General features: G+C 45.1%; 1 protein-coding gene across 6 annotated transcripts in view; it reads right to left on the minus strand.

Annotated features, from left to right (window-relative positions):
* AP4E1 (adaptor related protein complex 4 subunit epsilon 1) overlaps window positions 1–16,400 on the minus strand; it is a 491,916-nt gene that overhangs the window by 314,585 nt on the left and 160,931 nt on the right. For 3 of the 6 annotated variants that reach the window (XM_078684823.1, XM_078684828.1, XM_078684825.1), the window contains one exon: window positions 1,450–1,589. In XM_078684823.1, coding sequence (XP_078540949.1) covers window positions 1,450–1,589 — 140 coding nt within the window. Of the gene's footprint in view, window positions 1–1,446; window positions 1,590–16,400 lie in introns of all 6 variants that reach the window. The other 3 variants (XM_078684822.1, XM_078684826.1, XM_078684824.1) reach the window with 1 other exon arrangement.

Below are 16,400 nucleotides of genomic sequence, written 5' to 3' on the forward strand. Positions count from 1 at the left end.
GACACACTAAGTGGGGGGTCCGTGACCGACATGGCGCGGTGACAGGTGCCACACGGCTTGAACCCTGTGCTCTTCTTACTTGACATCCTACACACCAAAAGAAGTCGACAAAGTGTCGAAAAAAGTCTGTCAAAAATTGATAGAGGGTAGCTCTCTTCTACGGATCACCGCTGGCTTGCGCGGAAAGAAAAGAACTGACGTCAGTGCGCAGGAGTGGCGGTTATATTGACGATGCGGACGTCACGACGAACAAGATGCCGATGAAGTCAGGTGGAGTACTGCTAAGAAAAATATTATGGATCCATTGTGACGCCTGATGCCTGGAAGTTCAAAGGAAAGGAATCTGTGGCTAGGTGTCTCCAACAGATATTAACAGTGATAACAGATTGAAGAGGCAGTTTCAAATCAGTTTAAATACTGTGACATGCTATAATGAATCGAAATAGAAGAGAGTTAGATATCAGTATGTACTGGCCTCTCTTTTGCTCTGCTGCAACAGTTTTGTTGTTCTCAGTGTGCCTTCGGTTTAGTCATCCTACCTACAACATATGATTTCCCACCACCACTTTCAACTTACATTTATATTTTCTGGCTTAGTGTTTGGGAATATGACTACCTGTTATGAATAGCGAAGTACAATACATTTTCGCTTAGGCACATTATCAAAAGGTTTACAGCTTAATGAATAACATCTTTATTCAGACCACCTATAACACAAAGTGTTGCAATCTGAGAGAGAATGATAGCAACCAGGAAAGATAAGTGAGAGAGGCAAAAGAAAGGGAAATTCCTTTAAAAAGTCCAAACATAAAAGATTGAGAGTATTTGCTGACTTTACAATTATAAAATTGTGTTTTCAATATTTGCACTTGCAGTCCTCTTTACAGGAAATAATAATTTGTCGATTATCATTTTTTTAAATGTCACAGTAGCCTTGATTGTGCTACCTCATGTTTTCTGATACCTGCACACAAAGGGATGTCTTAGTTCTATATCTTTGACTTTTAAAATACATTTTATTGTTGGTTTTGAAGACATTTTATTGTTTTTTTTCGAGATGTTGGCTGTCAATAAGTATTTGTGAAAAATACATGCATGCTAAAAGGTACTGCTAGGCAAAACATATCTGCAAAGAATCCTTTGAGTACACAATTCTTTTACATGAGGATATCCATGATCTGAACTGATGGTGGCAATTTCACCTAACATCATATTATTGGTTATATTACTGGTATAATCATTACCATTACATTTTTAACAGAAATGAATAAGAAAAAAGCAAGAACTTAAAGGTTTCTGATCTGGCACAGTGCAAATTCTAATACACAACGTAAATACAAGAAGATTAATTGTAAAAATGAAAATGCACAAACAGAACAATTGTGCTAAGTTAATATTCCTACAGAGTAAAAAGCGCTTAAGTACTTAAGTAAAAAAAGAAAAGGATATTTCTCAGCCAGTTCAGCAATTTTACCAACCAGGTTGATAACAGTATATTCTTCTTTGCTTTGCTTTAAGTAGTCCAACATTTTCTCTACTATTACTGTTACATTTTGACCATTAGTAATTCTGTACAAAAGTTCCAATGTCTGTAAAAGAAATAATGATGTTACATTTTAGTCCAAAACAAAGAATGATTACACAATTCACAATTAAATATAAAAATTGATTTCAAGCCAGCTACTGCTCTTGGGCCCGATTTAAAAAGTTGTTTGTGGTCACAAAGTCATTGGCACACATATAAATATCACTTCTGTACAAGAACAAAATAAGAATGCCTCACAGGCAAAGCACGTAGACAGCCAACATAAATTAAGCACACTCCTGCAAAAAAGCAAATCTCAGCAAGATCCTTAGTGTTTCACAAATTAGGAAATATTTGCTCATGTGTACTCAGGTTAGTGCTTGTCCTTTCATCAGCCTTAAGAAGAGATGAGCATATAGACAGTTTTATTTCTATTGCAGTATATTCTATGATCGTTATCCACATCTGTGGAAACAGATGTTTGAAATGTTTTACATGGGAATTGTCAATTCCAGGGGACAATGCTTGTGAATTGCAAGGCGGTCTAATTTACTTGGCTGGAGAAAATCTTTCTAGCCATTTAGTTAATTTTTTGTGACTTACAGAAAATATACATTTGTTCCAGGTGCAAGTACACTTTGCACCTGTATCAATGTTTCTGTATTGTTGCAGGTAAGTAATGTTGTTCAATGACTTATGAAACTGATATATTGATTGTAAACCTAAATTCCTCCCTTACAGAAGTGGGTGGAAAATTGGGGCACTATCAAAAACATATCTTAGTCACAGTTACATTACTGCCACCATTTGTCTCATTAGAATATCTGCAAAATAATGCCTGATACATGTGTGCACTGGTGATCGTGCTATAGCTTCACATGTATCTGACAGTGGCATGTTATCAATGAACACTTGGGTTGCTGCTTTCTAGTAGAATATGTCCTAGGTCTCAGACAAAGTGAGGTGCAAGCTAATAAATCACATTGATGATTACCATTCAAAACTTAAGAGTCCAAATTCTAGATCACTACCAGAGTGTTCGTGCACCTCTGTACAAAAGGTTTTTATAAAAAATAAAGATTCTCCTGAAGTCGTTCAAGCACATGTACCTCTTTGCTTTTTTAGTGCACATAAACTATGTTTCTCTCAGCACATTCAGGGCTTGTTTCTAAAGCAAACAGTACATCAATACCCCATCACAATCTAAAGTTATATAAATCATAAGGGCATCCAGAGGACATCTTTTATGAAGAACATAAATGTCGAGAGGGCAGCCAATGGATTACATAAACATGAACACTCTCTCTCACTTCCCTATGTATGCAGTAAGTACAGCTAGATGCACCTGAACTAATGAACAGCTCACTTTGGCATCGTTTAAATGCAACAATATATAACAAAACGTCCTGCAATGGACTAGAATGGTATTGTATCTACCTCTGAATATCACGAGCAAAGACTTGTAAGAAATTGGGTTACTGGTTGGAGGGTCACTAAATTAACCTGTGCTTAACCATCTGGTAGCTTGGCACAAAGCACTCGGGCTTAACTTAGAGACAAGGTGCAAAGTATTTATGTAGCACACAAACAATAATAAAGTGAAAACATAGCAGAAGAAAAATCTCAATACAACTGTGAAGAATAGAGTATATATTAATAAACAAAAGGATACAAAAACAATAAAAATCTCATCAGTAAAACCAGAGATATTCAATTTTGAATTTGTAACTAAATATATCACTTACAAGCACAAAGTGCCACTTGCGGTCATCTGATCATGCAGGAACATGGGGAAGTCACAAGTACAGGCTGATCGTGATGGAGCACGGGCCAGATACAGGGACCAAGTTAGTCTGGCTCAAAATTTTACCTTCTCGAAATCCAGCATGAAGAGTTCTGTTCGCAGTGGAGGAGGTAGCAAGGAGCAGGGAGAGTGTAGCGGAAGGTCATCACAGTATTGCGAATATCCATTCAGGTGTCGTAGATGGTCGTTGCTGGAGATTTGCACAGACGGTCACTAAGGTCGGTCATTGATGTAGTGCGAAGAGCAGATCACGTATTGCTGGCAGTTGCTGTAGCGTGAAGAATCGGGTTTAAAAGAGCTTCGCGCTGGTGGTCGACATGGATGGCAGAGCCAAGCATGAAAGGGCCCGTTTGTGGCCACAAAGAGCCCAAAACTTCAGGATTTCACTTTTCTACACAAAATATGTAGTACTAAGTGCACGTCTTGCAATGCCGGTTGTCATGGATGGTTGCTGTTGATGCGAAGGGCAGATTTCACCGGAATTTTGCATTTTGGTTGGCGCAAGTGGTAGAGTTTCACCACAAACAGTGCAAGCAGCCCAAACTACAGGGTTTTTACCTTTTATTCTTGGAGGAGCTTCAACTGATGTCAGCCAAGGGCCCAGGACCTGGGGGGGGAGCACTTCTTCTGAACCAGAACTCAATCCAACAGAGTCCAGTTGCAGAAGGGTAACTGGGCAGTTGCAGTGAGGCCTCAGGAGCTTGTTGTGTCCCTGTAGTTCAGACAGCAGGTCAGCCAATTGACACTTCAAATTACTCAGGTAGCCTGGGATGAAGGGAGCAGTTCCAGTCTTCAGTCTGAGAGCATGGCAGTTTTCGAGCAGCAGGGCAGTCCTCTGGGGAACAAGGTAGGCTTCAAGCAGCAGGCAGTTATCCGGAAAGCAAGTCAGTCCTTCTTCTGTAATGTCCACAGGTCCAGGAGTGTACTGATGAGTTGCTTTGGAGGTCCAATATTTATACCAGGTGCCAGTCTTTGAAGTGGAATATTCCCTGTACTACCCCCACATTTGGTTCCAGAACATTCTTCCCTTTGCCTGTTCAAGGCTCCAAGATTTCGGGGTGACAAAAGAGGAAAAGCCCTTTGAAATGCAAGTGGGGCTAGGTACACTTCTGTCCCCCAACTTTCCTGACAAGAATGGCCAATGCTGTCCACATCTAATCCCCTTTTATGTCATTATCTGGAATGAATACACAAACCTCAACAGCAGAGCCATTCACAGTCATGGTAACCAGGCAACTGGCAGAAGGCACACATTGTTTCAACAAGAAAATGGAAACTTTCTAAAAATGAAATTTTCAGAATTGGGACATAAATTCCGACTTTACATTAAAGAGGATTTAAAATTACAATGTGTTTGAGTGTAAACTGTATATTTCTACCTGGGTCCAATCCAAAGATACTTAAATGTAATACAGTAACCAAGTGTTAATCAATGGAAGGAATAGGCCTTATAACAGTGAAAAACAACTATGGGAGTTTTTCACTGCGAGGACATGTAAAACCTCACTTCACATGTCCTACTTTTTAAATACAGTGCACCGTTACATATGAGCCTTTAATGCCTAGCATAGGGGTGACTTATTTGTAAAAGGAAGGTTTTGGCCTGGCAAAAGGTTTATTTTGCCAGATTTAAATTGCAGCTTAAACCTACACTACAGGGTGCAATGGCACACCTGAGACATGTCTACTTTGGTGGTTGTACAATGAGTGCTGCTGGCCCACTAGTAGCAGATAATTTGCAAGATTTCGGTATATGTAGTACTTTTTACTAGGGACTTACAGGTAAATTAAACAGGCCCATCAGATATAGGTCAATTTTACAGTGATTTAGGAAGAGAGTACACGCACTTTAGCACTGATTAGCCATGGTAAAGTGCACAGAGTACTAAAACCACCCAAAAAAACGTATTCAGCAATAAGGAGGAGAAAAGCCAAAATGTTTGGGGGAATACTACATCAAGGGAATAAGGTGTAACACGCCTAATTTGTTGAATAGCCTGTCTGGTAAATGGTGTCCTTGCCTCATTAAGAATCTCCATATCTATTGGCAACATATTCAAGTAAAACCAAAGGGGATGATGGACGGAGTGTTGAACAATGCAAGCACTCACCCCCAGTCAACTGATCTGGGTTTAATCCATCATCATTCTTTAGCTCACTCAGTCACCCCAGTTCAGATATGGCCATATGCAAATCAGTCTGACCCTGTGCCTCATGGGAACAGTCCAGCCCGAACTGCCAAGCCATGTCTTCCCTGGACCGGAAACAAGCGTCCAGGGACCGGTTTCTGGCTAATCAGCCATCATCTGCAAGGCTAGCTTGAATCCAGTGGCAAAGTGAGCAAGGGACCCACTTCTGGGCATACCCTGCCAACTTAGGGCGGTTAGTATATCCATTTAGTGCACATATTTTTTTTAATATAAAAAACATGCAACTTATTACCAGCCTCTTTTTTTCATGGAACGTACCAACATCTAGGTGGTGCATATTCCTTATTTTCCTTAGTTGCAGCAGCAACCAAGACATCTAGTGGTCTGAAGCTCTCCACATATGAATATAGTTCTGCCCACACATAAATCACAATAACCATGTTTTAAAATATAAAAATAATGATCAAAGCCCATCATACCAGACCTGAAAGAGTTTGAATTCACATTAAATGACTAAGGGCCAGATGTACGACGTTTTTTTGGGTGCGCAAATGGGTTTTAGACCCGTTTGCGCATGCAAACATCCTGTGGCCCATGTACTAACCCTATTTTGTGAGTTGCTAATTAAATAGCAAAATAGGGTTAGCGACTCGCTATTAGGAAGGGGCATCCCTTCCTAATAGCGAGTCCAACACCTATGTAAGAATATTTTGCGACCGCAATTGTGGTTGCAAAACGCTCGCAGTTTACCACCATCTTCAAGAGGGTGATAAACAATTCGCAAACGGGCAGCTGTTGCGTCGGTTACTTACTGAAGGAGAGCTGTTGGCATCAGTTTCTTACTGTGCGGGGAGGTGTTGCGTGGGTTTCTTACTGGGGCCCCGGTATCCTGGTAGACTTGGCGCCCCGGTGCGATGTGTGGGGATCTAGGGGTGCATCTGTTCTGGATGCGGCTGTGGCAACAGCGCTGCATTGGTCTCTCCAGCCGCGTCACCGAAGCGTTGCTTCTTGCAGCCGGACAGCAGAGCCTGCGTCGGAATCGGTGCAGTGATCTCGGACTTCGTAGATCGGTGCACGCAATACAGTGTGCAGCAATTTCTCCGGCCACGGGCAGACGCTGCTTTGGTTTCTTCAGCTGCACTATGGCTATATGTGAAAATTCTTCCCACGCGGAGGCGATGCATCAGCCAACTCCCAACAGCAGGAACAACGTCCAGAGGCCCAACACAGTAAAATGCACCTCTTGGCTGGTCAAAACTCCCAGCAAGGGTAGCTTGTAGTGAAGTCTTTGTGTCCCTGAGACTTTAGAACAGGAGGCAAGCTCTTGGAGGTCTTCTGCGAGAAGGATACACAGCACACAGCAATGTCTTTGTCCTCTCCTTGGCGGAAACAGCCACTGCAGGCCATCCCCAGACAGCACACAGCAACAGGGCATTACTTCTCCTTCAGCATTCCCAGCTGTTCCCCTTGGCAGAGGTTCTTCTTGAGTCTAGAAATATTCTAAAGTTCTGGGCCCCAACATTTATATTCCATTTCTCTTTGTTCTCTGGTGTAAAAGAGGATCTGTGCTCAGTCAACACCAGCCCTGTCCTCTCTGGTGCAGCCTTCCAGCAGGAGGTGGAGACAGCATTGTGTAAGGCAGACCAGGACCATTCAGGTGAAAGGAAATCTCCTCCCTCAACTATAAATGCAGCCCAGGTCTATTCAGCCCAGCCCTGACTCATCCAGAAAGGCAGGTTTCACCTCAACCACCCTAGTGGTTGTCTACACTGAAAGCACACCCCCAGCTCATCACTTCAAAGCCAGACAGTTAATCCACAAACCAGAAGAGGCACACAGGATGGCTAAACAAGAAAATAACTACTTCCTAAAAGTGGTATTTTCAAACACAGCATTGTATAAGGCAGACAGGGCCTATTCAGGTGCAAGGGAAATCCCCTCCCACCTCTCTAAATGCAGACCGGGCCTATTCATGTGCTAGTGAGACCTGTTCACCCTACTCTGAATGCAGCCCGGTCTATTCAGCCCAGACCTGACTCATTCAAGGAAGGCAGGACACACATCAACCGCCCTCCCCCTGGTAGCTGTTTGAGAGAATGTGCATCCCAAACCCCTCTCACTCCAAAGCCAGACAGTCAATACACAAACTAGGCACGCAGGTTGGCTCAGCAAGAAAATACCTAATTTCTAAAAGTGGTATTTTCAAACACAGAATGTTAAAATCATCCTTACTAAAAGATGCATCTTTATATTCTGAGTTCAGGCATACTAAACTTCACCTTCCTATTTTGTGCCAATGTGAAATTATATTCATAAGATGTTATAAATACATTTCCATTCTATTCTATGGGACAGATAGCCTTTCAATAGTGAAAAACAAAATTCTCTGTATTTCACTTTCAGGATATGTTACACACATCAGTACATGTCCTACCTTTCACATACACTGCACCCTGCCCACAGGGGTACCTTGAGCCCACCTTAGGGGTAACTCACATGTAAGAAAAGGGATGGTTAGGGCCCTCCAAGTGGGTGCACTTGCCAGGTCGACATGTCAGTACCAGACTGCACACAGACACTGCAGTGGCAAGTCTGAGAACCTTTTGCAAGGCTGCTTGTGTGGGTGGCACAATCAGTGTGGCAGGCCTACTAGCAGCATTTGAATTACTGGCCCTGGGCACACACAGTGCACTGTACTAGGGACTTAGTAGTAAGCCAAACAAGTCAATCATGGAAACACCAATTCATATTCACAATTTACAAAGGGAGCACTTACACTGTGGCACTGATCAGCAGTGGCAAAGTGTCCAAAGCATCTAGATAAGCAAAAGCGAAATTGACCACACAGCAAAAACACCGGCGGCAGAGGCAAAAATACAGGGGAAACGTGCGCCAAGGATACTAGGTCTACCGGTGTCCGTTTTCTTTTATGAAGATATTTTGTTGTGTTTTGTATTTAAATATAGGACGTAATATACATAAATGTTTAATATCATTGGAACACAGAACATCAATGTGCTCTGCAGCCATAAAATAAATAGTGCATCACTATTCGAAATAGCAACCATGGGACACTCCTTTAAGCTGAGTTGAAAAGTACCAAAAAGCGTTAACAATGGTGAAATATGGCAACCGTGCACGATTGTAGAATTAACTATCCAAGTAAAAGCTGTGCGGTGTACAAAGAAATTGAAGCACTTAATGTATGTGTATTTACATACCCACTCTTACTTATATCCATTATTCAAGACAACCAACATTTATTACCACATTTTAGCCAGAAGAAAGAAAGAACAGTTATATTGACTAACAGCATAGTCAACATCTATCATTCTGTTAAAAACAATCACATGTACTCACCAGCTCCTCTGTATTTTCCCTATATGCAGGATGGCCAAAGCGCAGTACATTGTAAGTATATCAAAAATTAGAAATGCCCACCAAGACTTACTGATAAGAACTAAAACATGGTTTTAAACCATATCACACACTGCAGTGGCTCTTTCTTCCACCCTGGCTATTTCAAACTGCATCTTAAACAGGAAAAGGTGTTAACTTATGTCACAAGAGCTCCATAGTTTGTAAACTAATTCTCTCTATTACTCATTTAATATATGTGTCAAAAGCTTAGCCTTCAAACCACAGCATCCAAATCAAATAACTTAAGTATTACTTGGAAAGCACCAATGGGAGAGATACACTGTTGATGTGCAGGGTATTTCCCCAGACTATAATATAACACCTGGATTCCTCATGCATTTTACTTTGGCTTAAAGAGGGGCCATGCTAAAATACCCTAATACCGTCACCATATTTTGAAGATAATCTAATTCAACAGACCTCCCAGAAAACACATTGCAAGAAGGAAAAGCTTAACCTCACTCCCAAGAACCAGAAGCTACAGCCCTAGAATCCAATATTAGCCCAGGACATAGTTAACAGTAGGAAAATATATTAATTGCTGGCAAATATCTTTATTGGGAGTGTTTTAAGATACTGCCAGCAGTGATAATTGGTGTAATTTAGGATATTAGAAAAATGATTTGAGGGAACAAGAGCAGCCCATTATATTGATGGTTTTATGGTGCAGAAATTCTAACCAGACTGAATTCAGTAGGTACCCATTATATTTCAGATTTATGCCACTGTCGACTTGCATACCATAGATGTTTTAGCTTAGTCTATTGAATTTACTAACATTCCTCCGAGTCCATTGCTGTGTCCACTAGAAAACTGTTGAAATCCCTGCTATGGTTACGAGTACTACAGCCACCATCAAACATATAAGATATTCTTTTATTTTTTGCATTGTTGGATGGGTGTGTTAAGGCTACGATGGTGAAGATAACCAGAACTTATATAGTATCTTACAACCTGCCTATAGAGGTGCAGATCATATGCCATTTTCATCTACGTTTTGGGGGGAATTAAGACGTTGTCCACACCTCTGTAGTGTGCCCTTACACTTCTCCTCTCATGTATTGGAGCCTGGCTGCACATCATTCCATTCCAAGTTTCTTTGACATCTTGAGGACGGTCACAAATTCCATAATTGCTGCTGAGTTTCGTTGTCTGATTTATTCGGTTATCCACGCAGATTTGCATGTGTTCACTCTTCTTCATTGTTGTTTATTTCATCTGTGCAATGCTGCTATAAATTTTATGGAGACTTTTTTGTTTTTTCTAATAAAATTGACCCATTTCGCAAATCTCTATCCAGTTTCGCATGAGGTTGGTCAATCCACATACGATTCTTTATTGCATATTTAGTTTGGTGTAGAGAGCTTGAGAATCATGTTTTTTTCCAAATAGGACATTTTTTATTGATGACAGTAAGTTTAAAACTGTAATACAGCGTTTGGTTGTTTGGACTAAAAAAGACAAATGTTTAATTATGCAGTTAACTTAAGCTGAAGAGTTAAATGTTGGTTGGGGCTGCCCTTATCATTATGAAACAAATACATAATTTAAAATATATTAAATATTTTTGATATTTTGCACAACCAGCTAATGTAATATATGCCATTCAATCAATCAATCAAAGCATTTGTATAGCGCGCTACTCACCCGGAGGGTCTCAAGGCGCTTGGGGAGGGGGGGTCCGTTACTGCTCGAACAGCCAGGTCTTGAGCTGCTTCCTGAAGGCGAGGTGGTCCTGGGTCAGGCGGAGGTGGGTCGGGAGGGAGTTCCAGGTCTTGGCGGCGAGGTAAGAGAAGGACCTTCCCCCTGTGGTGACTCTTTGGATGCGGGGGACGGCGGCGAGGGCGTGGCCAGTCGATCGAAGCTGGCGTTTGGGAGCGCAGAAATTGAGGCGGCTGTTGAGGTATCCTGGTCCTTGGTTGTGCAGGGCTTTGTGTGCGTGGGTGAGGAGACGGAAGGTGATTCTCTTGTTGACCGGGAGCCAGTGCAGGTCTCGCAGGTGTCCGGAGATGTGGTTGCGACGGGGGATGTCCAGGATGAGTCTTGCTGAGGCGTTCTGGATCCGCTGGAGTCTCTTCTGGAGTTTGGCGGTAATTCCGGCGTAGAGGGAGTTGCCGTAGTCCAGTCGGCTGGTGACGAGGGCCTGGGTGACTGTCTTCCTGGTCTCGGTGGGGATCCACCGGAAGATCTTGCGTAGCATGCGTAGGATGTTGAAGCACGACGAGGAGACGGCGTTGACTTGTCTGGTCATGGAGAGGGATGAGTCCAGGATGAAGCCCAGGTTGCGTGCGTGGTCTGTTGGTTTGGGTGCGCTGCCCAGGGCGGGGGGCCACCAGGAGTCGTCCCAGGCGGAGGGTGAGGATCCCAGGATGAGGACTTCCGTCTTGTCCGAGTTTAGTTTCAGGCGGCTGTTCTTCATCCATTCGGCTACCTCCTTCATCCCTTCGTGTAGGTTGGCTCTGGCGGTGGCGGGGTCGTTGGTGAGGGAGAGGATCAGCTGGGTGTCGTCGGCGTAGGAGATGATGTTGAGGTTGTGCTGTCGTGCGATGGCTGCGAGGGGACTCATGTAGACGTTGAAGAGGGTTGGGCTGAGCGAGGAGCTTCGAGGAACGCCGCAGATGACTTCGGTGGCTTCTGATCTGAACGGGGGGAGGCGGACTCTCTGTGTCCTTCCGGCGAGGAAGGAGATGGTCCACTGCAGCGCCTTCTCCCGGATTCCGACGTTGCTGAGGCGCTGTACTAGGGTACAGTGGCAGACGGTGTCGAAGGCCGCGGAGAGGTCTAGGAGGATGAGGGCCGCTGTTTCTCTGTTGTCGCGCAGAGCTCGGATGTCATCGGTGGCTGCGATCAGGGCGGTCTCGGTGCTGTGGTTGGCCCTGAAGCCAGACTGCGAGAGGTCGAGGGATCCGTTCGTCTCGAGGAAGGCGGCCAGCTGCTTGTTGACGGTCTTCTCGATGACTTTTGCGGGGAACGGGAGCAGCGAGATGGGTCGGTAGTTCTTGAGGTCGGAGGGGTCGGCTGATGGCTTCTTTAGTAGGGCGCTGAGTTCGGCGTGCTTCCAGCTCTCCGGGAAGGTAGCGGTGTCGAAGGAGGTGTTGATGATGTCCCGCAGGTGGGGTGCGATGACAGCGTCGGCCTTGTTGAAGACGTGGTGAGGGCAAGGGTCGGTCGGAGATCCGGAGTGGATGGTGTTCATCGTGCGGATGGTGTCTTCGGTGCTGATCGGGGTCCAGGCGCGGAGGGTGGTGGTGGGGGGCGGTGGTTCGGTCGTGTCGTGCGTCGGTTGAGTGCTGAAGCTGTTGTGTATGTCCGTGATCTTGACGTGGAAGTAGGAGGCAAGGGAGTTGCAGAGGTCTTGCGAAGGGGTGATGTCGTTGTTTCCGGCGTTGGGGTTGGAGAGCTCTTTGACGATGTTGAAGAGTTCCTTGCTGCTGTGTGATTGTTGTCCAGTCGTTCCTTGAATGCAGTTTTCTTGGTGGTGTGGATCAGATGGTGGTGTTTTCAGGTGGCGAGCTTGAGGGTAGTCATGTTGCCCGTTGTTGGGTCTCTGCGCCAGGCTTTCTCAAGGGCTCTGCAGTTCTTCTTCGAGTTCTTGAGTTCATCGGTGAACCATGGGGCTTTCTTGCTGCTGGGTCTGCTAGGCGGGGTCCTCAGAGGGGCGAGGTCGTCTGCGCAGTCGCTGATCCACTTCGTGAGGTTGGTGGCCGCTTGGCTGGGGTTCGCTGCGCTGGTGGGTGGGTTCTTGCTCAGGGAAGTTGCGAGTTGATCGGCTGTGATCTTGTTCCAGCTTCTGCGTGCAACCTGTTGCTAGTGGTGGTGGATCGTGGTCCTTTTGAAGCTGAAGTGGACGCAGCTGTGGTCCGTCCAGTGGAGTCCGGTGGCGTGGCTGAAGGCGATGTCCTTGCTGGAGGAGAAGACGGGGTCGAGAGTGTGTCCGGCGTAGTGGGTGGGGGTGGTCACCAGTTGCTTGAGTCCGAGGTTGGCGAGGTTGTCCACCAGGGTGGTGGTGTTGCGGTCGTTGTTGTTCTCCAGGTGGAAGTTGAGGTCCCCGAGGAGGATGTAGTCAGCGGAGGGGAGGGCATGCGGGCTGACGAAGTCGGCGATGTCCTCGCTGAATTGTGTGCGTGGTCCCGGGGGTCTGTAGAGGAGGGTGCCTCTGAGGGTGGTCCTGGGGTTGATGTGGATCTGGAAGTGCAGGTGTTCGGCGGGTGCGAGGGTGTCGTCGGTGTTGGTCGTGATGCGGATGGAGGTCCTGTGGATGATGGCGATGCCTCCTCCTGTGTGGTTGATGCGGTCCCTCCGGATGATCTTGTAGCCATCCGGGATGGCGATGGCGATGTCGGGCGCTGAGGAGGCGTTCATCCAGGTTTCCGTGAGGAAGGCGACGTCTGGGGCTGTGGTGTCGAGCAGGTTCCAGAGCTCGACGGCGTGTCTGTGGACCGAGCGGGTGTTGAGCAGGATGCACTTCAGTTGGCTGTTGCTGATGCTCGTCGAGGTCTTGGGCACTGCTGGAGTGGTGCAGGTCCGGTTGCAGGTGAACTTGCAGGCGTTGCAGCAGAAGGGTCCGTGGGTGCGTCTCGGGGTGGCTCTGTAGCAGCCCGGGAGTCTGCCGGCGTTGAGTGCGTAGAGGTCGGTGGCGGCATAGGTCCGGCGGGAGGGCTGGTGACTGCGGGAGACAGGGGTCCTGGCACTGGGCGCGGTCCAGGCGCGGACGGGCGCAGACGGGCTTACCTTTGGCGCACCTTCGGTGCTCATTCGGTGCTCCCGCTGCGCGGTCGCTCTGGGGGCGTCATAAGAAGGGAGCCGGTAGGGAGGGTCTGCGGGGAGGCGGGAGCGGGTTAGCCAATCGGCTGGCGGGGGGGCGGGGCCGCGGGCTGGCAGCGGCGGGAAAATCGAGTGCGGGCGGCCCTGCGGCGGCTGGGGCGCTGGAGGAGGGAGGAGGGAGCAGGCGGCGGCGGCGGCTGCAGGCACAGGAGCAGGTAGGCACAGGAGCGGGAGGCAGGAGGAGCGTGGGGGCGACCAGGCCGGTAGAGGCCTGGTAGAGGCCATTAAACATTGTATTTTTCAAACTCTAATAATATCTTATAATTCTATTACATTTGTATCATGTAAAAGTTTTTTGCATTATATTGTAATCAGTTATATGCATTTAGTGGTAGTATTCAAAGCAACATGGGTTTTGCAGGTTCTTAGCTGAGACAGAGCATATCATATTATTATTTCCATAAATCACCATAGAATTGTATTATTTCCATACATTACCAGTAACAAGTCTCAGGTTTACAATCTATGCTTTTAAGTATGATAAGAGTTTGATGTTCCATTAGGGAGCGTGGGTTGTCTTAAAAAACGTGTACTTTGCTCTTTTTACATTAAATTAAAACAGATCTGATCAAAAAAATCAAAGCAGATATGGTCAGATTGGTTGTGGTATGGAAAAATATGAAATTCAACTTCTACCCCCTTACAATGAGATTATGCTTTGGGTTTTAAGAACATCAACAATGAATCAAAACAGTTTTTGCATGCACTAGCAAAACTGTCCATACACCCATCATTTAAAAAGTGCCATACACCCAGAAGGACCTCACAGTAAAACAATCATGATTGTGAAAACCATAGTGGAAAAGGTGATTAGGCCATCACAAATAGAACAAAAAAAAGAATATCTTATATGTTTGATGGTGGCTGTAGTACTCATAACCATAGCAGGGATTTCAACAGCTTTCTAGTGGACTCAGCAATGGACTAAGAGGAATGTTAGTAAATTCAATAGATTAAGCTAAAACATCTATGGTATGCAAGTCGACAGTGGCATAAATCTGAAATATAATGGGTACCTACTGAATTCAGTCTGGTTAGAATTTCTGCTCCATAAAACCATCAATATAATGGGCTGCTCTTGTTCCCTAAAACATTTTTTGTAATATCCTAAATTACACAAATTATCACTGCTGACAGTATCTTAAAACACTCCCAATAAAGATATTTGCCAGCAATTAATATATTTTCCTACTGTTAAATATGTCCTGGGCTAATATTGGATTCTAGGGCTGTAGCTTCTGGTTCTTGGGAGTGAGGTTAAGCCTTTCCTTCTTGCAATGTCTTTTCTGGGAGGTCTGTTAAATTAGATTATCTTCAAAATATGGCGACGGTATTAGGGTATTTTAGCATGGCCCCTCTATAAACCAAAGTAAAATGCATGAGGAATCCAGGTGTTACATTATACTTTGGGGTAATACCCTGCACATCAACAGTGTATCTCTCACATTGGTGGTTTCCAAGTAATACTTAAGTTATTTGATTTGGATGCTGTGGTTTGAAGGCTAAGCTTTTGAAACATATATGAAATGAATAATAGAGAGAATTAGTTTAGAAACTCTGGAGCTCTTGTGACATAGGTAAACATCTTTTTTTCTGTTTAAGATGCAGTTTGAAATAGCCAGGGTGGTCAAAAGAGCCACAGTAGTGTGTGATATGGTTTAAAACCATGTTTTAGGAGGGGCGTGGTCTGGCCACGCAGGAAGATGGCCGCCTGCTAGGAGAGCTCCGCCGCGGGTCGGACCCCTGACGAGCCTCCTAGCCTTACCTGTTCGTGTGGGACGTTTTTATGCCACTGCCTGCACTTGGAAACCTATGGAGATTGCTCCGGTGGTTTCATAATTCGGACGGCTGCTTTTCTTCCTGAGTTGGAGCGACGACGGTGAGGCGGCTGGTCCGGCGATGTGCGCTGCGGTGTTCGCGCGCTCCTGAAGCCGCGCCTCTCCTCAGCGAGGGTGGCGTTCTTCACAGCAAAGGGCCGCGCCTCCTCATGTTGTAGGCCGCGCCCCCTCAGGCGCTTCACCAAGTCCACGGTATTTTTCTTTTAACGCCTTTGCCTGCATTTTTATGTAACCAGCCCCCTCCGCAGCAATTACTCAGCCAGTCTACACCATTCATTGGGAAAAAAGTGCCATAACAGTGAAAGGAGAAGTTATTTCTACACCTGTTTCTGTTTCTCTATTGAACAACGCTCTTTCTCCAATTAACTATGTACAAATGATCAGATATACTGGCAAAACTTTGCAAGATTACTGCTGCATGTCTTCTTATCACTTAAGACTTGCTTTTACATACAGAAGCTCATTTGAATGTGCCTTGACAAGTCAGTATTAACAGTACAGGCAGATTTACATGCAGAAGTACTGTTTCATCTTTCTTCTCTACTCACCTGACTTTGATACTTTTATTTAGCCGATTTGGGAGACATATACAACTTTTGGGTCAGAGTTACTTGACTATCAGTTTTTTTTTTTTATTATGTCATCCTGTTCCTTTATTGTGACGCTTTCCTAATTTCGCTTTAACAGTGGCAGGCGGATGGGGGGTAACAGAAGGAGGGCTGAATTTTCAGTTATAATTACCGCTATATGTTATTTACTCAATGTGAATTGCTTTATATCTCATGTTTTCTTTGTGTCAGCCCTGAGAATATGATACTTTACTTTCAAAATTCAGTGTT

The sequence above is a fragment of the Lissotriton helveticus genome, chromosome 3_2 (assembly GCF_964261635.1).
Source record: "Lissotriton helveticus chromosome 3_2, aLisHel1.1, whole genome shotgun sequence".
Classification (NCBI taxonomy): Eukaryota; Metazoa; Chordata; class Amphibia; order Caudata; family Salamandridae; genus Lissotriton; species Lissotriton helveticus.